The sequence below is a fragment of the Larimichthys crocea genome, chromosome I (assembly GCF_000972845.2).
Source record: "Larimichthys crocea isolate SSNF chromosome I, L_crocea_2.0, whole genome shotgun sequence".
Taxonomy (NCBI): domain Eukaryota; kingdom Metazoa; phylum Chordata; class Actinopteri; family Sciaenidae; genus Larimichthys; species Larimichthys crocea.
In genome coordinates, this window is record NC_040011.1 from 30,137,988 (window position 1) to 30,165,803 (window position 27,816).

General features: G+C 41.0%; 1 protein-coding gene across 3 annotated transcripts; it reads left to right on the plus strand.

Moving 5' to 3' along the window:
* The first annotated feature begins 1,809 nt into the window (after positions 1–1,809).
* On the plus strand, positions 1,810–26,472 carry LOC104922615 (serine/threonine-protein phosphatase 2A 55 kDa regulatory subunit B gamma isoform). Of its 3 annotated transcripts, XM_019276026.2 has the most exons (11): positions 1,810–1,960; positions 5,705–5,861; positions 6,281–6,619; positions 15,790–15,887; positions 16,199–16,364; positions 17,115–17,227; positions 17,934–18,111; positions 18,849–19,013; positions 21,330–21,499; positions 24,133–24,224; positions 25,113–26,472. In XM_019276026.2, the coding sequence occupies exons 3-11, from the start codon at positions 6,544–6,546 to the stop codon at positions 25,405–25,407; spliced, it is 1,353 nt and encodes a 450-aa protein (XP_019131571.1). In that variant the 5' UTR covers positions 1,810–1,960; positions 5,705–5,861; positions 6,281–6,543; the 3' UTR covers positions 25,408–26,472. The 3 variants fall into 3 exon arrangements, with proteins under 3 accessions (XP_019131571.1, XP_019131570.1, XP_027141714.1); XM_019276025.2 differs by lacking the exons at positions 1,810–1,960; positions 5,705–5,861 and adding an exon at positions 9,841–9,997 and having other exon boundaries at positions 6,521–6,619; XM_027285913.1 differs by lacking the exons at positions 1,810–1,960; positions 5,705–5,861; positions 6,281–6,619 and adding exons at positions 8,347–8,424; positions 9,841–9,997.
* Positions 26,473–27,816: the final 1,344 nt, after the last annotated feature.

The following is a 27,816-nucleotide window of genomic DNA, read 5'->3' on the forward strand; positions in this document are numbered from 1 at the left end:
AGCATGAGGGAGGGGTGAAGTGGGATCTTCCTCCCTCAGAGTTGTTGTGTTTTCCACGTGTGTGTGTGTGTGTACATGTTTACACAATTGAGTGTGTGTTTTCCATAGGCTGCTCTTGGGTTGCTAAGCAACGGTGTGTCTGCACACCGGAGTGGGGATGGGAAGGAGAGAGAAGCACCAGGTCAACAGAGACAGACACTCACGAGCATCGCTGCGTCTGATTGGACACACTGATGCTCCTGATGAATGATGCTGATCATTATCACGACTGGCTGTTTGTCTGAATTGTGTTGGAGGTCTCAAAGTGCACTCACCTTCCTCCACAGAGGGACAAAAAGTCAATTTATCTGTATGACAATCTGTGCCATAGCTTCCAGTTATCTTCCACACCTGATTTATTTTGGTCTAACATGTTTGACCCATTTTCTAGTGTATGTAAAAGAATCATACTTCCCCGCAGAGACTTGCCTATTTTTGTGCTCGTACACTTGATGATGAGAACAGCACTAGCCAAAAAATCCAATACTCAAAGACTGAAAGACAATAATCCTACCTTGTTTCCAAAGATGGTTACTATTACTATTAAATATAAAACAACTTAAATGAATCAGTCTACATGAAAATATTATTATATCATATTCTATTATCTTGAGACAAGATAAATGTGGGTTGACTTATGGCTTTTTGATATTTGCTTGAGATGACCTGCTTTCATCATATCAACAAGGGTAATGTCTTTTTTTTAAATGTCATTTTAATTTATTCTTAATTTTTGATAAGGTCGCTTTCATTTGAAACTATGCCTACGACTTTGTCCTACCTTTGCAGGGATGACTTCTTAACACTTCGGGATCAACAGTGATCAGAAATAATCTTTCTGTTTATGCTGAGATTAATCTTTGAATTTAATTACTGATTTGCTTTTTTCATTATTTTTTTGTTGTTGCTATTTGTAACTCATCACTTCACCAGACTCCACCAATTAGGACAGCAAATACTTTCATCAGCTAGGTGTGCCTTATTGTATGTTGTATTTAAATGTAAAAAAACAAATGAGGATTCCCCACCAGTGTCCCTACCATCTCTACTGTAGGACATGATGCAAGGACACAAAACAGCTTAGATTCACTCCAGGGCAACAGGGCCAAGTGACGCTGGGGATGGTGGATGGTCACGCTCCACTATCACCAAGGTAACGGGACCGGTCTGAGGCCAAGGCTTCACGGTTGAATGGCACGGTCGTCACGGGAGACAGACCCAAGACTGCTGTCACACAGGCACAGGGTCAGGCTTGAGAGGTTAACAAGGACAAGCTGAACTGGATTGACTGTACCTGGACAAACGTGGCACATGCAGTGGCGATGATGGTGATGACTGTGTTGAAGTGATGAGAATTTTATAATGTGATCTGGCTCACTTTTACCCAGGGGTGTAGCAACTCTGGAGCCTGTACATAACAGACTCACCCTATAGATAACAGGGCCCTGTATACTCAATCCCCCACTTCCAAGTGCAATGCATGAGTATTGGATATTAGGACTTGTTAATCACTTAATGTATTTGTTGGCTTTTCTCTGGTGTGCTTTAGTCACACTTAACTACAGTTTTCTTTTTTCTTTTTTTGCCCAGGTTTGAATGACCCATCCTGGGATTTCTGAAAAATAACAGACAAAAACTGAATTTTATTTGTGAAAAAAAAAAAAAAAAATTCAACCAATTTAAACCATCATGTCCGTCCAGAAACAGAGAACAGTGACACAGCTTATTTAACCAGTTTCAGGTTATTGATTTGTAAAGTCTCACTTCTCTCACCAACCTGATTTCTCAGTGGGCAGCTGCACACATACACTGGGACTAAGTTACCTGCCAGCATCAAATGGCTACTAGCTGGAGCAGAGAAATGACCGTGTAGCCTGGTCTTCCCGTGTGTTGGTGTTGTTGGACAAGACAAAGCTCAAAGGTCAGTGAATTTAACGCCATATAAACACTGCTGCTAAATGTGTAGGTAGCAGCTGTTTGCTAATACTTTAACAACAGCTGTACTGTAAGGCTAAAATATGTCAGATATGTTTCTCAGTCACAAAATGGCCAAAAAATGATTAATTTACATTTACCTGTTAGTTATTGCTGTTTATATGTATGACAAACTGTCGCTTTATGGCCCCCTGTGGAGTAAATATTCAATATAAGCTAAATGCTAATCAGTGTCGACAGCAGGCATTTTATTTATTTATTTATTTATTTATTTATTATACATCTTTTCATGCTGTATGTATCTAGGCTATTTATTTCCTCTTTATTCAGTTGATTTAAGCAAAGACGCAAAGTTACAGGGCTACAGCAATTGTTGTTATTCATGAGTCTGTCCTCTTATTTGAATACAATAGTTGAATGCTAATATTTTATTTAATTTGTGCATGATAAATTATTAAAATGCTTACATTTATTTATTTAAATGATTAATGATGCATGTATTGTTAATTGGCACACCTCTTAACAATTGCTGACACACTGAATAGGAAAATTGCTAAATGAACTTACAAGGAACAACTTTATGCAGCCTTGATATTTGCAAATATGCAATATCCAAATGTAATTTAATAGCAAATCCACGCAGTTATACCAATATATTGGAAAACATGTTAGAGAATACTTAAAAAATCTATACATTTAGTATTTCTCATCTCTATCCCTCTCTGCTTTGGGTTTGGCAAAAAAGGGTCAGATCTGACACTGATGGGACCTTCAGTAAGAGCTAAACACCAAACCTTATGGGTTTAAGGATTTTACTAGATGGGGATTTTGGTGGCATATGGTTGGGGGGAATCAGTGGAGATGTGCAGGTAGGACCGAAGCTGTATATGGGGGACGGTGGGTGGGCTTAGGGGAGCTTTGTGGTGGATGTTAGGCTAGTGGGGGGCAGTTAGAAGGGCAGACATGGCAGTGAGGTGTGGAGCATTGCCCGTGATTGGTAAGTAGTGGGTGGGGGAGGGCGATGCTGGCAGTCTTGGAGTAAGTCAGATAAACAGCTCTTCTTGTTCCCTGCTGAGAGGGGTTTAAAGCCTGCTGGCAGACAGCCAGCACCAGTGATGGCACCAACTGTCACTGGCATCCCCTCACTCTCTCTGCTGCCACCCTGACTGATGCCTCTGTATGTGTGTGTGTGTGTGTGAAGTGAAGTATTTCTCTTACAGACTATCATCATTTCTGGTCCCTTCTAGTACACCTTGGCAATATAGCTTAAATATTTATCTTAATATTCGTAAAATATTCTCTGATATTGATTCAAATCCCAATATGGCAAATTAGTGCTATCACATATAAAATGATCAAACTGAGGTGGGTGGATCGATACCTAGAGTGTTTACTGTTGATACTGAGGCTTATTTTGAGTATGGATACTACCAACTAGAGCATGAACGATTAATAGATTGGTTGATGGTTTGACAGAAAATGAATAAGCATCTTTTTATTTGTGAGATATTTTTATTGAAGCAATTTTTCATATGTATATTTATGCACAAAAAAGACAAAAGGAACAAACATACACAAACTTAGTACCACCCCCCTGCCCTCAGCCCTGGTTACATCTGAAAAGCAAATTAAAATAAAGTCAAGGGCTGTATGAGGTTCCAAATAATCATAGACTATTTATCATTAGTTAAAGTCTGTGTAAAGTAAGAATAAATATGTGTTCTGAGTTTATCAGACCAAAGAAGAAAGTGTTATTAACCACCCAGCCAAATTTGAATGATTAAGAATTTTGACAAGTTTATGAAATTAAATGTCAAAATCAGGTAAAAATGAGTCGTACTTTCAGCTTCAGGACTGTGTGGGCGTGTCCGCTGAATGTGCTGAAGTCACGCCCACTCACAGGAGCAGTCTAGCAGCAATTTTGAAGCGACTGAAACGTGTCAGATGAGTTCAGAAAATGACATGACTAACTGAAACACTCTGAGTGAGATGAATTCATCTCTGTCTCTCTGCTAGGGGTGCAGGGGTATGCTCAGGGTGGCCTCAGTGTGTCATCGAGCCACCCTTTAAGGACCGCCCACAAAACCCTGGACTGAAAACTGGTGAAAAACTGTTTTAACCTCTGACTCCACATTTCAGATATAGATCGTTTAAAGTCTTTTCAAGTGTTTTCAGCAACAACTTGGCTACCTCATTGGCTACCTTTTTATTCCTTGTTGCCTGTCACAGACATATTGGTTTCAACATATATGCTATCCATTATGAAAGAGAACAGAACATTATGCAGAAAAAGATGCTCTGGGTGATTTAGATCCATTAATTGCGTTCTATTTCTGTCTTTTATGTATGGTTTGTTGTTGTTGATTAAATTCACGATGGATGTATGCATAAATTAATTTAGAAACATTTAATATCGTCAGTACTACAAGAGTTTGAATAAAAATACTTTGTTTCAGTATCATGCTGCTCCATAGTCATGTCACGTTCATGCAGGTAGCACGTAGTGCACATACATCCATGATTAGTTATGAGCTAACGAGTGAGGGGTAATTAAAATGATAAAAAACAATAATGAAACATTCTTCCTGTTGGGAATAAACCTTCTGTATCTGAATAGGGTCGGCCTACTATTTTTTATATTATCTGTTATATTGGTGGTACTTGGAGAACTGAATATATTCTAAAGTGGTACGCAGTGTAAAATGTTTTAGTGACACTAGTATATAGAGTAACAATTGTGGATTTTTTTACTCCCTAATATCACTATCAGCTGAGTATTGGTCAAGCTCTGCTTAGGACTTTGTCATTCGTAGGTTAACACAGGGTCAACAATACAATACAATGTGTTGCACAAGAGGAACCAGCCAGCTCAGCTTTAAAGTGTCTGTAACAGAAATAAGCTAAAGAAATAAAAACATGTAGGTAAAAACAAATATAAAATATACTAAAACCGAATATGAGAAAAATATAAATATGCATATAATGCACAATATACTGAAACAGAATATGGAAAATATGTTTGAATATACTTTACACTGTACAAGGTTGTGACAACCATATTCAAGTATTACTGTTCTCATTGACTCCTGGTGTTAGTTTCATGCGTAACATACAGATGAGAGTGGTATTGACGTTTTCATTTAAATCTCAGCAAGACAGCAAATAATTATATTTCCCTGATTTCCCAAAAATTGAACAACAGAAATTCATAGAACAATAACTTGATAAGATGATATCATGATATGAGTCGATGAACAGTAACTGAATTATCACCCAGCCCTGCCTTTTATGTAGACTTAAGTATAAGAGTTTCTGTGTGAGTGTGTGAGTGATGTGTGTGTTAGTCATCTCTGTGCTAATTGAATAACGTCTCCAGGTGAATCCTCTAGTAGTCACTGTAGCGTGGTTCATATTCAGCAGTCAGTGGAGTGAAACAGTCCTGCTCTCATCCTCCCTCTTGCTCTCTCTGCTTTCACTCCCATTAGTCAAAACCTTATAAGACACACAGCTACTTCCGCTCTGTCACCCACTCCTCCATCCCTCTCCGTTTCTTTATCATATTTAATCACCTGCAGTCAGTGGTCAGGCAGATCTCGACTCTGTGATGATTGGCTGCCGCCGAGGAGTGGGTGGGGCCTGCCCTGATGCATCACACACGTACCAGCACGGCAGGACAGATCCTCCCTCCCCCTCTCTCTACCTCTCACTCTGCCTTTCATACATACGCCAGAGCACAGACTGCAGCAGAACGCAGGGCCAGTAGGATTTTCCTCCTCACACTGAAACAGCCGAGAAAAGAGAGACAGTTAGCTGCCGAGGAGGAGAGAGACGTTATTCATGGAGGATCCTCTGAGGAGTACCTGACCCACAAGCTGCCCAGTGTGTAGGTGAGTGTGTGTTTGTCCCACTGTGTGTGTATATGCGTGTGTCCATGCGTGTGAGTTTACTGCAGAAGCAGCAGCACTGCAGATACACGACCAGGGGCTCTGCTCATCCCTCTCTCCCCTCCCCCCACTCTCCTCCTCCTCCTCCTCCTCTTCACCTCCTCGCCTCTCTCCTCTCTTGGAGCATCCATTAACAAGTGAGAGACTTCTTCTTTACCCATTTATGAGAGCACAGAGCTGTGTTATGTTTGTGAGAGAGTAGAAATGGTATGACCACACCTGGACTCTGGAGCAACTGCAGGGTGGACACGAGGTGCGCTGGATTTTTCTTGCCTCACGAGTGGTGTATGCTCTCGTGAGGCACAAATCAAGCTCACCCCTGGCAGTTTTTGAACTGTTTTCAAATAATCCTCCTCCTGCAGGTTTTCATCTGGCTCTTGGGAGCAGTTGTGTGGACTCCTACACGCACCCATCCCTCCTTCGGGACCGGCCCACTCCCTCCCCTACTTGCCCCTCGTCCTCATTTTAAGGATAGGATGCCCGGCTCTGCGCCCCTGTGCTGAGGAGGCGTCGGCGGGCAGCAGTATGGGCGCTGTGCTGGCCGGCATCCCCACAACCCCCTCCACCACCGATCTGCCACCACCACGCTGCCCCACCGAGACGGGCGCTCCCCCCAGCCCCGCCGATGGGCGAAGACACTGACGCCACCCCGACGCTCAACCACCGCGGCTTCCTCCCCGACCACAACTATGTGACTGAAGGTAAGAAGACGACGGGGGAAGCTGCCTGTCTCTATATGTTACAAAGTGTGGCCCCATGTGAGTGTGTGTCTATGTTTTGGACTACTGGGGAGTGTTTGTGTGACTAAGTGTGTGTATGTTAGGCAAAGCAAGCTCAGGACGGCTTCCTAATCTTCTGTAAACTCAGTGTTGATCAGTGTTCAGACAGAGTTGAAGCAACAAGAACTAGACGGCAAAACACTCTCCTGTCTGCAAAATTAAACCATCTTAGACAAGTTTTTCTATCCACTTTCACTCTTTACTCAATTTCTTTATGTCTTGCACCCTTTTGTTTCTTGTTCACTCAGTGTAACACAGCTATTTTGTTACACTGCAGGGAAAAATTGATCTGGCCTGTGTCCGAGTGTGTGTTTGTGTCTGTGTGTCAGAAAGAGAGTGGAAGAATTTTTTTTCTGTAACAGCACAAATGTCCAGAAAAACGAGCCAACAACATCCACCACGTTCTTTTGTACTCATTGCACTGCACGCCACATTGTGATTGAGTCACATACATGCGCTCTCTGTTACTTCCTCCTCTAATATAACAAGTGCAGGTTTCATATCGAATATTAAATATCACACCCTGCAGTTGCTCACGCAGGGGAATATTAAAAACTCCAATAGCTCAGAGGTAAACAAGCCAATCACCAAATTCCCTTGGTTTGATTCATAAAAGAGATTATAACCCCTGGATAACCCCTCTGCTCGTAATCTCAATTACACCACTAATCTCACCTGCACACTAGCTTTCCTGTCTTGCCTTCCTGCCTGTCTGTCTGTCTGTCCTCAATCTGTTTCTTACACTCAGCTCATTGTTCGCCACGCCTCTTAGACCAGAACAGCGGATTATCATTTGGGGGTCATGAACGTGTTGTGAACTCATTTGTGATCCGTGTATCACTCCAGAAAGGGAATTATGCTTCCTGTGTCTGTGCTGTAATATCATTTCCTTCACACAGAAGCACGTACTGTAGTCAGGGGAGACCTGTAGTGCTGCCTGTTGATTGTGTACATATTGTATTTCTGAGACTGGAGAATATCTGTGTGTGTGTGTGTGTCTTTGTTTGTCTCTGTGTGTGGGAGTGTCTGTCCTGACTTATACATACCGTGTTTCCATGACCAATTTGTGTCTTTGTCCATTTCAGAAAAGGATTTTGATGATATAGTGGCAGAAAATCAGTCTTAACATCCATCACCAACCATCCATTATTGCCATAGCAACAGTCCGTGATGATAAACATGCTGCTTTTCATGCTTGGCCGGTATGACTGACAGGTTGTCTCCACCCACCAATAATGGCAGTATTAATTATTCCACACATCTCAGACAGACACAGACATTATTCAGGGTGAATTGGTGATGAGCTCACGCCAAGGTGGACACACCACTGAACACGATAGGTCTGAAAGGGCCGTGCAACACATGGACAGGCTGAAAAAGAGATAGTTACAGAAGAAGATGAAGAAGTATAAATTATGCTCAGCAAAATCTATTTCACAAGAATTCCCCTAATGACCGAAGACTTTTCTGTCACAAATAAACAAAACGATTCCTCACCTGCCTCTTCTTCTACATCCACTCTTCTACAACCCCCTCCACCTTTCCTCCACATTCACCCCATCCCCCGTCCTCCTCCCCATTTCCATCCCCCACTGCTGCCCCCTCCCTCCCCTTTTCCCCATCAGTCCTCTAATGCAACTCGCAGCATTGCCCGGTGCTGAAGTGGCGTGTCTGCCAAACAATTATCCAACAGTGCTCTAAAGACTGCTCAAACACAATGTGCCTCTGTATGTGTGTGTGTATGTGTGTGTGTGTGTGTTAAAGAGGTGGACAGAAGGTGGTAGACAGACAGACAGAGCCGGTGCATGTGATTTTATGCTTGGGTGTATTCTGTTAACTCCTGTGTCTCCATCTTTCTTTATTTCTTTGGTCCTGTGATGCATTCATAATCATGTCTGTGTCTTTAAGTGTGTACCGTGTGTCTTTTTGTTTGCTCAGGTCTGTGTATGTATGAGTAAGCCTCTGAAAGCGTTTTCTGTGTGTGTATATGTGTGTGTGTGCGCATACATAACAGTGTGTCTGTAGATCTTCCCATGGGGATTCCCCTGCCCTTTAACTCCTACAGGGGAGGGATGCTTAACCTCCCTCTACCTTAACGTCCCTCCCTCTTCCCTCCATCTCTTACTCCCTTCCTCTCACTCCTTTTTCCCTCCTCAATATCTCCCCTTGCTACAACCTCACCTCTGACTGGAGTGGCATTAGGTAGAAGGATAGATGAGGAATTAACAACATGTATACATTAAAAGAAACTTGAATCAGAATTTTGACACTTTTTGCAGTTTTGTAAACAAGTTATTATTATTATTATATGTTTCCATTTCATAAATAATCCAAGCACACCATTAACCCCCATTATTAATGTTCCCCATGTACAAAAGTTTCAGTGGTGAAAACTGTTGCAGTGAATACTCAAAATAATAAAGAGCAAATGAAGATCAAAACAATAATGCAATTTAAGGCAAACTTATGTTATGCTCATTGTAAAAACAATAAAAATGTGTAAATATAAATTGTATATGTTGCTCTAAAAGTCTTTTCTGATCGCACCATCTCAGACATGAATATTTATTTGCTCGTCTTCATTTCAAATAATTTCAAACTATAACTGTATAATCTTTTGTTTTTGTTTTTTTCGACTGTTGCTCACAGAAAATTGCTTTGGCTCTTAGCCACCTGTGATGAGCACGTCATTATGTTTAGCTTACTGATAAATCAGTAATTAAAATAATCGTTAGTTATCATACTTTGTAAGTTTGTAAGCTTGTAAGTAAGTGTGCTTTCACCAGCTCTCACTGCTGTTTTCAAATTGTCAGTCATTGTCACACTGATACCTACTGAGACATATTAAGACTCTGTCCAACGAGCTGTCTATCTCTGTCCATCCTGCATGTCTCGCTAGCCTTCCTGCCAAACCCAACACGTGAAAACATCATGTTGTATACACACAGAGTGATCATATATACACCATTAGTAATTTCTTCTGTGGTGGGTACTCATGACCAAATGTGGTGATGTAGTAACTCAGTCCCTACCCTTAACCCCACCCTCCCTGGTACTTCCTTCCTTTCCCTCTGCTCTTCCCTGTTGCCCTCTTCCCTCCCTTACCTTCCCTTCCCTTGCCTCCATCCTTGCTCCTCTTGCAGGGCTGCTCCTGGCTATAGCCTGAAGAGCTCCGCCCATCCTGTCCACCCCTCTCCACCCTGGAGTCCTCCCCCAGGATGTTGAGCCCCATCCAGGTCCTGTGCTCCGACATCACTACCCTTTCTCTGGAGCCCGAGCCGTTTGCCTCTTACACTGAAGGTGTGTGCTCTATCCTCTTCTATCCCGAAGGTCTTATCTATGTCGCACAGTCGCGCCACATGACCCCAGTGTGAGCTATGAGAGTTTGTGTGTGTGTGCACCTGTGTGTTGATAGCGGTTGGATGTGAGAGTATGCATGTCATTAAGTATATGAGTGTGAGTAGTTTGAATCAGGTGAATACTCATGTGAGTCTGAGTGTTATTAATATCTTAAACATCGCTTTGTCTCTGTCTGTCTGCCTGCCTCATCCCTTTTTGTGCACCTCTATTTTTGTACCTGCCTATTTATTTTTGTCTCAGTCTGCCTGCTTCAGTGAGGATTGTGTGTGTAATAGATTTCTTTAAATAGTTTGACCAGGTAACACCCCGTCTCCTTCAAACACGACATGTCTACTTCTATTTAATCCATGCACACACACAGACACGCTCACTAAACCTCTAAGCACACAGTCTGTACTGCGTGGACATGGATACACGCAGGACTGACTAATGATCTGTGTCATTATAAATTAATCTGCCAATTATTTTCTCAAGTTATTGAGTAATGGTGTTGTGTATAAAAAGTCTGAATTATAAGCATCTCTGTCCAACAATGATTATGAAACATGTATGTAATTTCATGTTGATCGAGCTCTACAAACGTCAGCAGAGAGGGATTATAGTGGCAGCATGATAAAAGGGTGAGGGTTCTCTGAATATGGGATTACATTTCAGTATTCATGAGGCGTCAACATATAATCCCGGTTTTCAGTATCGCTGGGGTTAGACTGGGTGTAAACCAGCTAAGCTGCTAATCTTTTTTTTTTATGTTAGTCTCATAAATCTATTGGCAAACAAATTGATTTTTATCAAAAAACAAATCACACGCCACTGCTTTAAGATGTCTTTGCAGCCAGACAAAGCAGGATTCCAGGTGTATTCCACACATGAAGCTAAAGCTGGCCTGGTTTGTGATTCTAATTGTTTGTGTCTATAACCATTAGGCTCACACCAGCTCTGCTCCATTGTGCCGATGTGTGTTTTGAGAAATGGCAGATTCCCTGCTGTGCTGTGCTTAAATCACTCCTCTCCACACATGTGCACCTCTAACACAAACACATGCACCAGTTTTTTTTTTTTTACAGATAACTTCAAAACTGCAGGACAGAGATCAATTTAACATCTCCCTCCGGCAGCCCATCCCCTCGTCTCCTTCCCTCCCACCCCTCTCTCTGTGCCTCCAACCCATTTATTTCTCTACAGGGTAATTGAGTACACACACTTGTGCACACATACACAGGAAATGCGGGGTACTTGAGCTTCTGCATGCACACACATTCGCCAAGACACACGCACACACACACATCTCCTGCTGAGTGGCGGCTTGTCCTCGCTTTTAAGGAGTGTGTGTTTTTGGCTCGGCTTTAATAGTCTGTGTTTACCCAGACCTAAGATATCTATAATTGGAGCTGCAGGACGTCTGCTTCCCTTTCTGTCCCCAACAGTAGCCTTAACAAAAAAAAAGGAAAGGAAATCCCCCTCCCTTGACCATCTCCACCTCCATCATGTATCCCATAAACCTCTTCTACCTTGACTAATTTTGTAGCAACAGATGAGAACTAATCTTAAGGTGTATAATACAGGCTATGGTTGAAACTAACATTTAATTTGGCCATTATTTTCTTAATGAATTGATTAATATTTGCTTTATAAAATGTCAGGTGACATCTTAAAATAGCTTGTTTTGTCCAACCAATTGTCCAAAACCCAGAGATTTGTAAAATGTCTATTATATTGATATCAATAATATATATATATTATTATTATGTAATATGTTTATATGTATCTTATCATATATATTGATTATTATATATTAGTAGTATAATAATAAATAACAAGAAACATTGCCTAATTTCAGCACCTCAACTGTTTGCTGCTTTTCTTAGTCTTAAGTGACAGTTAGATATATATTGATTATTATACTACTACAACAGTAGTAACAATTTTAATTTCTCTTGGTCCACACGTAGATTCATCAGCTGATCACTTCAGCTCCATCTGTCAATCACAATGAGTGTAGTCTATAAGATTATCCAACCCTCAGGGCTTAAGGTAACATCATAAAACAACAAGCACATTTTCATAGATATTCACTTTACAATGACACAGCACCTCACAGTGTTTTTGAGTGTTTCTGTGTTTGGTGTTCAACACTTGTTTTTTTTCTATGCTTCTCCGTGTCATCGGGTCCATTCATGTTTGTGTGTTGTTTTGTGTTGATATGCATTGTATGTGTGGGCGCCTGCACTTGCAGTCACAGTGTGTTCCCCCAGCTCCCGCAGTGTGGCGATGAGTCAGGCCTGCTGATGCTAATGGACTGTCTGTGGGAGACAGACACAGCGAGCTTGCTTTACTGTAGCACGCGCACATTCACACTGTAAGACATTGACTTGACAACCTAACAGACAGTAACACACACACTCACACATATTATCAGTACAGCTCCACAGCACTCATGATGCTTGTTTTGCAGTGGTTATGTTCTTAGAGGTTTATTTTTCTGTAGTGCTCTTCTAATAAAGAGCATTATAGAGACAGATGGGTGTGTGTGTGTGTGTGTGAGAGAGGGAGAGAGAGAGAGGGAAACAGAGAAACACAGAAAGATAAAGAGGCTGCAGGTTGAGAACAGACAGAGGATGAGAGAGGGGAGTGTGTGCTACATATTTTATTCAGCTATATTGTGTGTGCCGCTCTTGTGGTTTTGCTTAGCTTAGCTCTTTCTCTGTGCGACTCGAGTGGCAACACAGTTATGTGTAAATGTGTAGGATGTACACACACACACACACACACACACACACACGGAGCAGCAAGCACATTTGCTGTGCATCACTACATGACTGTGTGTTTTTAAGGCTACCTGGTGTGCATACGTGTCATCACACGTGTTCATGCAAGAATTATCTTCATATCCTCAATTTGGATCTTGGCTCCATCTCCCAGTATTAATTTTACAATGTTTGTCAATGGACCAAACTGCTGTGCCATAATTATTTTACCACGCTCCTTCCTGTGAGGATTGGATTGATGAATCCAACTTCCTCCTTCACCAGACTGCCATATACGGCTAACCGTTACGAGTACGGCTGCTACTGGTTGGATCAGCCTGTTACCATGGCAACACCTGCTCACCGACGGACTCCTCTCCGCCGCCTCCGCCCCGGCGCCTCTTCACTCCACCTCCCTCTCCATCCTTCCCATTCTTCCACCACCAGCATTACCAGCACTACATACACGCTAACCTACAGCCAGGCAGCAGAGTGCCGTGGGGGAGGGATGAGATAGAGAGAGAGCTGAATGTGGATAGACAACCAAGACGGAAATTAAAGAGTGAAATGGGGCAAAAGAGGGAAACTGGGGAATACAAGATGAGATTTGACAAAAGAATCTATGGGGGGAAAGGGATCGAGAAGGGAGAGAAATCCTGAAATAGAAAGAAGCAATAGAAACTGAAGAATAAAGAAGGTACTGCAGTGACTGAGAGATCAAGTAACGGTGCAAATACTAGTGGTAAAATGATAGACAGAGCGAGATAGAGGCAACCAACAGCACATGATGTGTGTGAGGAACAGGCTGAATAAGGTTGTGTTGGTGTAGAGATTGAGGATCAGTCCCTGTCTCCCCTCATCATAAAACCTCTCTCTCAAGGCCACCACAGAATAGACATGGCTCACTCGAGCTCTCAATAAATACGCTCTATTTTTATTGGATGTTCTTTTCTATCAAAACTCAGCTCCTTTGTTGAAGGCTTGGTGGGATACAGCATCTGAAATGAGTCTTATTTTTAAATTCAGTCTATGACATTTTTGGAGATATCATCTGGTTATTTGGTAGTGGAGTGGGACATTGTTAATACTGCCTGTGGGTTTTGTAGCTTCTTCTAGGATTACCTTGAACACAATTTGAGAATAACTGTGTATAACAGTTTCTTTTGGTAAGAGAGGTTTATAGAATTTATTTGCTGTCAATAAAACTACATTGTGCTTTTTCTAACACATTTCTATGCAGGACGATTGGCAGACTTATTTGTTTTATGTTAGGTCATTGTTTATGACCTAAGTGTCTTTTAGAACATGAGAGCACAAAAGTGGAACCTGATTTTGTTCTAACTCAGTTTTGTTGTTAAATCTTAATGTGCGGGGGCAAAAAAAACTAGCAGATTTCAGTAGTGATCAAAAGACAGATTATTCAAATGAATTATTTGACACTTTGGGAAATACACTTGTTCATTTTCTTGCAGAAGGTTAGATGAGAAGATAAGTGCGGCTATCATGTCTGAGAGCTACATATGCAGCTATAGCCAACAGTCTTTTAGCCTAGAGTAGGGGGAAACAACTAGAATGACTAAATTTGAACCCCTGAAGCTTACTGATTAATATGTTGTATCTCGTTTGTAAAACCAAAGTTCACATGCTAAAACTATTTCTTGTCTGAGAGCAGTAGCTCTGTGGAGTCTCTGCTGGTTTCCTGGAAACCTCACAGTGACAACAAGACTCCAGGAAGCCAAGCACTGTCACATCAGCAACTGAGCTGAGCAGTTTTGGCCTGTATGACGTTGGTGGGTGTCATGTGAAGACAATATGCAGATATAATTACATAAATGAAGCTTGAGAATCTGTGCGTTTGTTGTGACTGTAGTTGATTAAAACCATGAAAGTTATCCAGTCTCTGAAGCCATCACCATGCTGATCGGCATCACCAGCAACCTTAACACGGCCTGTGAAAACAGTCCAGACACAGATTTGAAAGTTCACAGCTGAGCTGAACATTCAGTTCACTTCTGTTAGCAAACTGATTCGACTTGTTTGTTTTGTTTAAATAAATTAGGCTGAGGGTGACTTAGAAGCAAATGTATCCATTTGTGACCACAAATTAGTTTACCTGATGTGGCTAGTTTCAAATTTGTATTAGTTATAGTAGCTCAGAGTGTGGTGCAGAGGAGGACACAGAGGGACAGGGAGGTGATTACATGCCACATTAATCCAGATTCAAGACACTTACATGCCCTTCATTAGACGTCACAGCCATTTCACATTCTGTGTATTGCATCGTACAGCAGGGTCCACTGAGAGCATTGAGGCAGTAAATACTAAGTGGTAATAACGCGCTTGCTCGTCATATTACAGAGTTGTCACTGAGTCAGACTGTGGTCGCGTTTCGTGACACAGAGCTCGAGATCTGACTGTCGCATCCTGAAAAATTAATCACTAATGCTAATACACTCTGAGTTGTGTTTACACTTTAAGACACTACAGAGATTATGAAGTACGTAATTATTTCTACACACACACACGCACACACTGCTGCACCCTGTAATCTTGAGTACTGGAGTGTCATATTGTACGTCATCGTGTGTGTCATACTGGGACACAGATAACACCTGTGTCTAATGTGACACAGCTGTGTGTGTGTGTGCCTTTGATTTCTGTATGTTTTAATGACCTAATAAAATGAACTGCATAATTATTTTCTTCGAAAGCTTACACACAATTACAGAATATTTGTGTTAGTGGTCAAATATTGTTCTATTCTACACATTCATTTGCATATTTTAATCCACTTACATGTTAATGCATTGGCTGTTGACTCGGTTTAATAATTTAGAGTCAGATAAACAGATTATATAAATGAATGATGATGTGCGGTCAATTAGCTAATGGTTCTTTTTCCCCTATCGTTCTTTCTCACCCTCTCTGCCGCTCTCTCTCTGTCTCTCTTCCTCCATCTTTGTCTCTATGTCTCTCTCTCACCCCCAGCTGATATCATCTCCACTGTTGAGTTCAATCACACCGGAGAGCTCCTGGCCACAGGGGACAAAGGGGGCCGAGTGGTCATCTTTCAGAGGGAACCTGAGGTAGACACACACACCAACACTCATACACACAAATATCCAATTTTTCATTCCAGCTTTGCGAGCAGTGATGACCGCACACCGTTCCCCTCAAGCTACAGTCTTGATTGATTGATAAATAGTTGATGCTCCTGCTGTGCCGCACACTGTATTATCATAGCTGTGCAGAGTCTGTGCCATACTATTTCTCCACATGATCAAGGTGACAGACACTGTCTCAGGCTCCAGGGTTTTACATTACTCTGGGATTGTACATTGTACATGCACTTTTTTTCACCATGCTTTTTCCATGTACCTCCTTTATCTTTCCACAGAGCAAGACTGAGCCATTCTCCCAGGGAGAGTACAATGTCTACAGCACCTTTCAGAGCCATGAGCCCGAGTTTGACTACCTTAAGAGTCTGGAGATTGAGGAGAAGATCAATAAGATCCGATGGCTGCCTCAGCAGAACGCCGCACACTTCCTCCTATCCACCAATGGTGAGAGACTTGACACACATGCGTGCACCTTAGAGCAAACAGGAAGATGTGGAAGTAGTGATGAGCTTGGTTGATATTTAGTGGGAAAACATTTTACTTGAATCAGTTTGAATAAAAATGTTTTTTAATGGGCACGGCTGAAAAAATTTAATTAGGAATGGTATTTGAGTTTCTTAGGTCAGAAAACAGATTTCCCCTCGCCTAAAGAGAGGGCGCATTAGGAGTTAGCCTTCCTAGGATAAACTGAATTTATGGCTATATTGGACGATCTATAGATTTTCCCTCAGCGCCATGTTATTGATTTATTTAAGTACTGTATTATTTATGATTGAGGGTATGAAAAATATAAGATCTGCCTCAGCAGTTGTGTAATGCTGCTGTTGGAATGCTTGCTGTCATTTTTTCAATATAATACAAAGACTTTCGGTGTCTGTCAGTGTTGGTGAAGCAAAACATCACCGATAGCGCATTCAGGGTCCATGCTGTCTTCCAGAGCTGACAGTTTGAAGTGTGGCGGATTATCTTGTCTATTAAATCATATCTTTTGGGTTCAAGTGCCTGAGCTGAGTTCCTTTATGCTAAAATTAGGAACTTAAGAAATTAAGAACCATTTTTAGGCTCTAACAAATGAAATTCTGTATTTAGCTTAGGACTAGTTTAAGCACATTTATGTACCCTGTTATTAATTTATTAGACTTTCAGACTGTACTTGTTCTTACCTGATTACTTAATGGCCATGTCTGTTCCCAGATAAGACCATTAAGTTGTGGAAGGTGAGTGAAAGAGACAAACGGCCGGAGGGATACAACCTGAAAGATGAGGAGGGTCGCATCAAGGACATCTCCACTGTCACCTCCCTACAGGTATCTATCTATCTATCTATCTATCTATCTATCTATCTATCTATCTATCTATCTATCTATCTATCTCCTCCCTCTTGCACATTTATGCAGTCAGTTGTGCAACATAACTGGGTCAGTAGGTACAGATGTGTTTGCATGTGCAAAAATGGGTCACTGGCACAATGGTACATGTGTGTATGTGTTAGTGTGTGGGGGCGGACGAAACCTCGGTTTCCAGCTGCTTTCCAACAGCAGCACAACATCTGCAAAGCGTCTAAATTAATCAGAGCAGCACTGTTTCTATTTGTGGTGAATTTGTGGGGATGTGGATGCGGTTATTTGGGCATAATATGTCCTTCTTTGTGTCTTTGTAGTTGTCTGAGAACATGCATGTGTGTGCTGATGGTGTTCCTGCTCTGCTGTATGCAAATAAGGACATATTTAAGCTGTGTATAAAAATGTAAATCATGCAACGACAATGAAATTGTGTGTTAATGCAAATGCAAAGATATGAAATGCAGCCAAATGAGCTGTAAGTCATGCACGGAAATGGCTCTTCATCTTGCGATCAAGTGAGGAAGTTAGGGTTTTAGCAATAATGTCAAAGGAAGTCATACATTAAATATTCATTTATGATACAATACAAATTTATTAAACGGAATCTACTGCTTGTATCTAGACCATCTCTCTCACTAGTTTTATGAGATGATAAATTGCTCTTTTCAAGGTGCCAGTGTTGATGCCGATGGACCTGATGGTGGAGGTCAGCCCTCGGCGAGTGTTCGCCAACGCCCACACCTACCACGTCAACTCCATCTCCGTCAACTCCGACTATGAGACCTACATGTCAGCTGATGACCTGAGGATCAACCTCTGGCATCTGGACATCACCGACCGCAGCTTCAGTATCCTTTGTGGGTCGTAGTGTGCAAGCGGAGTGAGGAGAAGAATCATGTAGGCGTGGACACACGCACAAACGCATATGAAAGCAGGAAAAGATTTATTAAGACACAAGAATAATCAAAAGATAATCCATGCATACATTAACACACAGATCCTTATACATGCTCAATAATCAGTCCCTGCCCACCCACACATAGGCTCACACACACTCACACACACACACAATAAATTCCCACATTGCAAATCCTATTTTGTTGTATAAAGAAATGCACAAAGACACACAGGGTTGGGGGAGGGGAATATTTTTCTTGAGGAATGAAAATGTAGCTTAATGAATAATTCAAAGACTGCATAAATATTTCAGCCTCTTTTTGAGCTTTAATCCAGCTCACTAGGACACAGTCAGTCCCACCCCTGACCCAGACATGATTTATAATATTACAGTTTACCCCCCCACCCCTCAGGATATATTTATATTGGTTTGCTTTATTTCTCCTGTAAATTATTTACATATAACCTATGGTTATATATACGTATACATACACTTTATTATTAGTCTTTATTTTGCATGTGGATTATGCACCTGTGTGGGTTTGCATGAATCCAAGCAGTCAGTTGGTGGATAAATCTGAAAGAGACAAATGAATGCGTTCAGGCAGGGTGGTAAAGGTAGTTTAGCCTAAAAGAAATGGCATGTTGACTCTCTGTGTTGTTTCCCTGAGCAGTGCTTTTTTCTCAGACATTGTGGACATCAAGCCAGCCAACATGGAGGATCTGACAGAGGTGATCACAGCGGCTGAGTTTCACCCCCACCACTGTAACCTGTTTGTCTACAGCAGCAGCAAAGGCACCCTGCGCCTGTGTGACATGAGAGAAGCAGCACTGTGTGACAAACACTCCAAATGTGAGTAAACCTGCTGAGCGTGGGGATGGTGACATACACATTGTGTTTTTTTTCTCTCCACAAGAGTCCTTAAAAGGTCAAAATGTCTGTTTTGCATGTTTTAACCTATAACAACAAGGGTTTTTAGACAAATGTCATATTTTTAAAGGTCCAGTGTCTAGGATTTAGGGGGAAATGGCAGAAATTCATAACTAGGTTTCATTACTGTACAATCCTCTGAAAATAAGAACTGTTGTTTTTGTTACCACAGAGTAGTTGTTTATATCTACAGACACTGTGGGTCCTCTTTAACAGAATCCGGGACACTGGCTCTAGATAGGGACTTTGTGTTTTTACCTTCCTGCTACAGTAACTACACTGCTAGATGTCACTAAACGCTACACACTAGTCGTTTAAGGTTGTATGTTAGCTTCAGGATGGCATTGTCAGTTAGTTGTTCGGTCCACTGCTTTGATCCTGACTGAAATATCTCAGCGGCACGATGATGCAGTGGTTGTCCCTTGTTCAAAATCCTGTGATCTTTCCGTCTTTCTTCAGTTTGGGTGTCTTCTCTCCAGCTTCCTTTCACAGTCCAAAGACTTTATAGGTTTGTAGGTTATAGGTTATTTGCCCTTACAGTAGGTGTGAATATAAGCATGGATTGTTGCGTTATTGAAGCTTTGTGTCTGTGATGAACTGGTGCCCAATGTCAGCTGGGATTGGCTCCAGCCCCCCGTGACTGTAATAAGGATACAGCATAAGGTTATGGAAAATGGATGGATGGATATATTAATGGGTAGTGGGTGGTGCAATGGTTAGCACTGTCATCTCACAGCAAGAAGGTTCCTGGTTTTGGTCTTTCAGTGGGTGGATTCTCTCTGGGTAGTCCAACTTTATAGGTTACTTGGTGACTGCAATTTGTTGTTGTTGTCAGGCTAGATGAAAAGGTTCAATCTGATGATGAGACAATCTTTTTTACCTGGTGTTTTTGTGGCCTGAGCATTTTTCCAAAGATCTGTCTGAGAGTCAATCATTGAGATTTCATCCATCACATATTCAGCCTCAGGCTTCATTAGTTTTTTTTGCCACTTGTAGTCTGCTGTTTAAAATCTAGCTTCACTGTTTAACTATTGTAGAGTTTCAGCCATCTTTGGATCATCTTTGATCTTTGATCATGCATTTCCACAAACTTCACGTCGTTGTGTTGTCATAGTAGGTGTTTCGGGTCACATCTTTTGCAGTGGAAAGAGTCTTTCTACCTGTAGACAATGTTCTTGTCTTGTCCAACAAAAAGGTAATGGGAAAATTTCTAGCTGCTGAAAGTAAGGCGGCATTTCCCTCTTCCAAGCTAGCTGTGTAAATCATGCAACAACGAATGAAAAGTAGCAGACAACAAAAGTAAGATCATAAGTCATTTTTGGGTAACTGTAACATCATTACTGAAGTTTTATGAGTCATTCGTTACACTACTTGTTCCTGCTGAAAGTAATATTATCACTCTAATATGATTATTAGTTACTGCCCAACATTATTCATGGTGATGATGAATCCTAATAACTTTGGTGTTGCTACATACATTCATACAATCACCTTGTCAGAGGATCTCCTGACTTTTCATTTAATGTGAAAATCAGCTTGCAGAGACTTGTTTAACAGAGCTAATCCATCACAGTGAATTACTCTTATTAGTATGATTTATTAAAGTGTGGTTATGTAATAACACCAAGGTGGTTTGTTCCAAGATATTTAATTTGTAGTTAATTAATTGAATCCTACAAAATCAAATTTTTGTTTATTTATTGGAAAATAATTTATCTCAAACATGAAGTGTAAGAAGTTTGATTTCCTTACAGTTTAGTCTCTTTTGGAACATTCTTCACCTTTTGATATTTCTCTCTACTGCAGGTTTATTAGTTCATTAATATAGAGCTGTTTTTTTTTAACCATAAATCTGCTGTCCTTAAGGAACAACAGTTCAATTCATGGTGCATTTTCTCTCATGTCTCAGATTTATTGTTTTCAAAGTTTTCTGTTTACTACTAAAATATGGTTTCCCACAGGTTTTATATCTCTGACCAGTTTGAGTCATTAGTGCAGTGAGCACTGCAAATTGTGTTCACCTGAGGAACGCAACAAGCAGCAAGGGAGTTAGTTTTTGTTTATTAGTTTGTTACATTCAATAAGAAATGTCTGTATTTACCAGGTTTCTGTCTTTATGTTGTCATTAACAAGACTGCAGACAGAAACGTGTCCATAAACATACACACACTCTGTCTGAGCCTATACATCTGAGAAAAGACACACATATCCATCCTTATTTTCTCACATCGTTTCCAGTATTTGAAGAGCCCGAGGACCCCAGCGCCCGCTCCTTCTTCTCTGAGATCATCTCCTCCGTGTCAGATGTCAAGTTCAGCCATAGCGGTCGCTACCTGCTCACAAGAGACTACCTGACTGCCAAAGTCTGGGACCTCAACATGGAGAGCAAGCCCCTGGAGACATACCAGGTGTGTGACCCACCACATGTGTTAAAATACAAAAATAATTTCTCAGGCTGAGCTACTGTGATGAGATCCCTTCTGGCAAGGAGCAAATTCACTCTGGGTGAGGTGAACTGATCAGTAGTAGCATTTACATATTTCCTTTTGAATCCAGTCATCGCCCAGAGAGCTGAATGTTATTAATTCAATCCAAAGGCCAACACAGACACAGCTGACTTGATTCAATTAGATTTGTTCCCTTCATATGTAAACATATATTTATTCCATATTTCTTTATAAATCTAATTTAATCATTTCCTTTTTAGCTAATATGATGATGTTCTATACATATGATCTATATATTTGATAACTGACACTACGACACCAAACATACTATGTTTGCCAGTATTTGATTCAGTCCAGATATTGTACATAATAAAAATCACTCACAAATTTCGAATTCCTCGTTCACATAGTTTCACAGTATTGTCTCCAAAATAGAAAGTTTTATCTCTGTATGCTGCTTGTTTATTTGTTACATTTTATATATCATTAACTTTGTTAAGTCCAAAATACCAAGATTTTACAAATTCAAGAAAGACCCTAGAAAAAATGAGTACAGAAACGAATACAGAAGCTTCTTTACAAAACGTGATGTGATTTTGGAGATTAGAAACCTTTTGTATTCATGGTTGTCATCCCTCCTCTAGAGTTAAAGAGACTTGAAGCTGTTCTTGTGGCTTGTGGTGACCTGACACTTCACTATCTGATCTACTCCGTTGGCTTTTAATTTAATTTGCCACTGACTGACCTCACTAAAATAAATTTAACACAATTCACATATTTGTTATGTGGTAATTTATCCTTCCAGCAGAGCTTCTTCTAACAGAAGAACCATTTGTATCAAATGTTTACTTCCCTGATTGCAGGTTGTGACTGAAATTATTGTCCAATCTGTCCTTTTACTCAGAGAAAGCATCGTCATCCTGTAAATATGCAAAAGTGAAGACAGAAATGACTCATGGGAAGATGGTTTACTCTCAGAATCACAGTACTCACTGACGATTAGATTTTTCCAGAACCTTTTTGGATAATTGGATTGATTACGCGCCAGAGAATCCACTTCTTCTCGTCAGTGCAGAATCACCACAAAGCCCCGCTGTGACCCAACTTTTTAACATTGGACTATAATCTTCATCTCTGTGTGTTAGACAGATTAATACATGCGTGAGACAGACATTAAATTATTATTATGCTGTGTATGTTGGATAGAGATTAGGTGGGCTTGACATGCTGATGGAAGTGTACACATAAAAAGTACTACACTAAAAAAAGAGCTTTTGCTTTCATCCAACCTTCTCACATTCACGCTCACTTTGTCTCTAAGTGTTTACAACAGGCCACACCAGCTTTTGTTTATGCAGTTATGCGCAGCAGAAATATTTATCAGCTCATTTTTTCAGTGTTAGTTAGTATTCCTGCCACGGGCGTGTAGGAGAACATGTGTGTGTGTGTGTGTGTGTTTGCCTGACGTGTGAGGGCCCATGAGGCAGCCAGAAGTGGGAGGCTAAGACGCACCAGAGCTATTTATAGGCTGCCGGGCCTCCACTCATGAAGTGAAGCGAGAAGGAGGGATACCTTACACAGCGCCCAACACCTAGATCTGCAATGCAGCACGGAGAGGGAGGACGACGGCGGGAGGGAGGGAGGGAGGAACAGGGGTGAGGGTTTGGGAGAGAGTGAGAGGATGGTGAGATGTGAGGAGAAGAGAAGAATGAGGGGAGCGATTGTAAATAAGAGGATGAGAAAGCTGGACGGCAGAGGTTGAATGGAGTAAACAGAGAGGAGAAAAACGGCTTCAGCTGAACTGAACTAGTTTTGGTAAATGTACACTCCTGGAACATGAAGAATATACACAAATCATGAGGGATAAGGCAATATACTCTAAATCAGAGATCGTGTGCACTGAGAAAAAAAAAAAAAACACGACTGTATATTCAACTTCAGCTGACACTGTATCATTTCACCCTGAGCAGAAAGACCCATAGGGGAAAACCAAAAATGTCACCGGGTTTGATGTACAACCATGAGCCGACCTCAGCTTGACCATTTATTGATTACAAGGCGACTGTTGACTGCTGACTTTATGCAGAATGTGAAAATAGGGGGCTTAATGCAGAGCACGGCGGGTGGAGGAAGGTGTAGATTTCAACCCTTTGCATCACCGAGCGGACACAGTGCTGACACAGGCAGGTCGAAAGAAAGCATGAGAGAAAAGAGTCATTAGTCAGTGAATATGTGTGTGTGTGTGAGTGCTCATGTGTGTCTCTATTATCATGCCCTTGGTGGGTTTGGATGTTAATGGATTTACTGATATGGAAAAGGAGTTTAGATTAAAATGTACTCCTGGCCCTCGTATTGCTGATGGCTGATGTTGTGTCTTATTAGAGTTGCCTTCAGGGAGGTTTGTGTTACAGCTTGCCCACATTTAATGTGTTTTGTCTGTGCTGAGCATTGTGTGTGTGTGTGTGTGTGTGTGTGTGTGTGTGTGTGTCTTCTGCTCACTTTTCTATTTATAGTTTAAATAGACAGTCAATACCTGGGAGTGAAGCAGCTGTGGACTCATTCTTAATCATATCATGTGTGTATGTTTCCTCCAGGTTCACGATTACCTCCGCAGCAAGTTGTGTTCCCTTTACGAGAATGACTGCATCTTTGACAAATTTGAGTGTGCCTGGAACGGCTCGGACAGGTACTGCATGTGTTTATGTGTTTCTATACCTGTGATAATGAAGTGTGTTTTTTAGATTTACAGTTTAAACTGGTGCTGTTAAATATTTTGTTGGTCGGTTTTATACGTTAATAAATGGGTTTACAGTTCAGGTCAGTTAAGTCGAATTATAAAAGACATAACCCATTACCCAACATTACCCATAAGGGCACAGTATTTTCTACATGCACATAGTTAGTGTTTCATTTGCTCAGGTTTGGAGATATCCCTCTATGAAAAAATGATGAGTGATAAAATACTCCCAGTTGTTCTGGAAGATCCACTGGGAACTTCTTATTCTGAAAAATAGTTCTGCTAAAAACTGTTGATAGTGTATTTTTCTGTATTACGTATTACATTGTTTTTGAAAAGATACGTTACTTTGCATTTCTAAAAGTATTTTTTCAACGCAATGAGTCAGTGGTGAAACCTAAGTATATGAATAGTGAAAATCAGTAATTTGATGCAAAATTGATGCAATTTATAATTGATTTTATTATGTGTGCTGTAGTCCTCCAGAGTCTATGATCAGAACTAGATCTGCACTTTCACTTAAGTAGAATTCTGATTGTAGCATTTTTTACTTGTTATGGATATTTTCAGTGTGTTATTGCTACATTTACTTCAGTAAATGATGTGAATAACTCCTCCATCATTGCTGCGAGAACCACAAATGAATCTTAAATATCTTATAACCTAACCAGATAGATCCCCTGCCCAGCCATGACTAAGCAGTCTTTTTGTACTTTGGGGAAGTGACTGTTTACATTTAGACAGGTGGTGCAGGGTTAAAGTTTGTTTGGTAAGTCAGTGAAGGTCTTCACTGAGGTAGCGACTGATCCTCTCTCTCTCTCCTCTTCCTCTTTTTAGTGTGATCATGACCGGAGCCTACAACAACTTCTTCCGCATGTTCGACCGCAACACAAAGCGTGACGTGACCTTGGAGGCATCAAGAGAGAGCAGCAAACCCCGGGCTGTCCTGAAGCCACGGAGGGTCTGTGCTGCCGGAGGAAAGCGCCGGAAGGACGACATCAGTGTGGACAGCCTGGACTTCACCAAGAAGATCCTCCATACAGCCTGGCACCCGAGCGAGAACATCATCGCCATCGCTGCCACCAACAACCTGTACATCTTCCAGGACAAACTCAACTCTGAGATGCATTAATGAACGGATGTCAGCGGTGGACACAAATGAGTTTACACCTGAACACACAACTATGCCAGAATGTACACATTTACGGACATATACCCACAGGAATATGCCTAACACCCCTGCACACATATACGCGATCAGAAACCACACACACACATCTAGGTCTACTTCGACACACTCCCTCACCTCCTCCCCAGCCTCCCAGAACTGAAAGGACCTAGAAAGGGCTAGAAAGGGAACAGGCTGGATTACACAGTGGATTATGGATTGCAAAATTGTCTGGACTGTGGATTTCTCGATTGTTAACCTCTGGATTGTGCTTGATGGTGTGTTTGATTGCTACAGCTCAGCTTCTGAGGGGGATAACCCCCCCGCTAGACTGGAGAGACGTTTACATGTTTGTATTTTTATTTATTTATTCTTTTGGTTCTTTAGCTTTCTCCACCTCCTCTCCCTCCTCTCCTTTTTGTATTTGTGTGCTCGAGCAAGCAAAGCCTATTCTTATCCCTTGCCCACTGTTTTGTGTAACAAAAACCCTTCGTGGTTGTCAACCAGCGGCACTCATCAAAAATGGGCCATTTATGTAACAGGCTGTTTGTTTGATTTCAGATCAGCTACCCAACTTCTGTTTTGTAACTTCTTGTTAAATGATGTTGATGATGGTAATTATGATGACAATGAGAATTTCAAATGATCTGTGTGATGTGCAAGGATGAACTCGGAAACTCTCCCCTCAACCCAAGTGCACCCAGACGCCTCTGAGCTCAACTCGACCGTGTTCAGTGACGTACAAAACATTCACAGTCCTGCAGATAGAAGCAGAAGTTAGTAGGTTATAACACCGCGGCATAATTGAGGACATACTCTCATGTTTGTGCTCCACACACTGTGTTTCAGTCGTTAACATTTTCTCTGCTGAAACGAGCCCTTCAACATCATCAGATTGTGGATTCTGCTTCTGGTCTGGGGCTCCGTCGTGTGCTACTTTGCCGTTAAATACAACTCAAACCAAGCAAAAAGAGAAAAAAAAAAACAATTAAAAAATGAACAAAATAATTTCAACAATCAAGCAAAAAAGATGCTGCATGTAAAACCAATTTAGCCTAGGTGTTTATAAATTGACTGACTGACTTGGCTGCCTTCTTAACCATTTAGACCCAGCTGTACAAAGGCTTCAGGGGCCTCGGGGGCCCCGTGCAGCACGAGTAACCATAGATGACCGAGCTATCCTACATTTATTTGTGTCTTCGGACACTGAAGCATGTTTACCAGTGTTCGGTTCATACACTTACATGTACATTTTGAATGAAGCCGTCCAAGGATCAGTTTTGACTAAAACTGAATGGGGAATGTTTTCATTAATGTTGTTCTCTAAAAGTAAAAAGACAAAAAAATCAAAAGGGCCTAAATGGTGTCTGTATATATCAACTCTGTTTTTGACATGTTTGAGGTTTTGTTTTGTTTTTTAACACCCGTAAACGGACTGCGGACTCGATCGTGTGTATCGACGATTGCCTCCGAAGCTGCAGCAGAGAGATGCTACTTTAATCTCTTCAGCCTTCCTCACTGATTACTTTGCTGATGTGCAAAAGCTTTTATTTTTTAGAGAACAGTTTATTCTTTTATTTATCTTTCTTCTTTTTGGGAAAACATCTGTCAATTTTTTTCCTCCACGTCCCAACCAAACTAATGTTGATTCACATATTTTTGTGTTAATGTATGTTGATGACAAAATTGTCAAACGACAATTATAAATAATGTTAATATGTTTTTTTCTGAATAAAGATTTCAACGAAATTGCATCCAATGAGCGTACATCTGTGATTTTTTTATTGCAATATAATTATGTAGGCATGATAATAATTGCCAGAGCCATTATGGCAGCATGCACATGTGATACTAGTGTCTGAGACACCACCTAGTGTCATTACACAGTACTTATTTCATCTGGAAAGAACAGGAGAAATTGGACTTCCCCTGTTTGCAGCTGGTAAGATTACAGGAGAATCAGTCAATAAGAGCCAAGGATTTTTTAAAATAAGACATAAACTGCCTGTTTTGTTCTTTTCTTTCTACACATCGTGTGAACTCACTTTTTCAAGTTTCAATGAATGTTTGTCTAGGATCATTTCTTTCCTGTCTAAGGTTTGTCTATGTTGTACTTTTCTGAACGAATCATTCTAACCTGGATTCTAATAGTCTTGCTAATATCTGAGCATTCCCCAGAGAATCACATTTACAGACTGTTGCTAAACACATCATGACTTTTTAAGTTGATAACAGCAAACTAATAGTAGTTAGAGGTTTCCACATCCAGCAGTTACTAAATGTTCCACTATGTTCATCAACTAGTGGCTAACTATGTCTGTCTGCTGTTTGGTGGTGAGCATGTAGTGTAAAGTGAGTTCTTAGAAATTAATA

Excerpts from the sequence above, each read along its gene's own strand:
- LOC104922615 (XM_019276025.2), top strand. The coding sequence starts at position 9,916 with ATGTTGAGCCCCATCCAGGTCCTGTGCTCCGACATCACTACCCTTTCT. Across the intron at positions 19,014-21,329 it reads GTGTGACAAACACTCCAAAT|TATTTGAAGAGCCCGAGGAC; the intron begins GTGAGTAAACCT and ends CATCGTTTCCAG. Across the intron at positions 24,225-25,112 it reads GCCTGGAACGGCTCGGACAG|TGTGATCATGACCGGAGCCT; the intron begins GTACTGCATGTG and ends TCCTCTTTTTAG.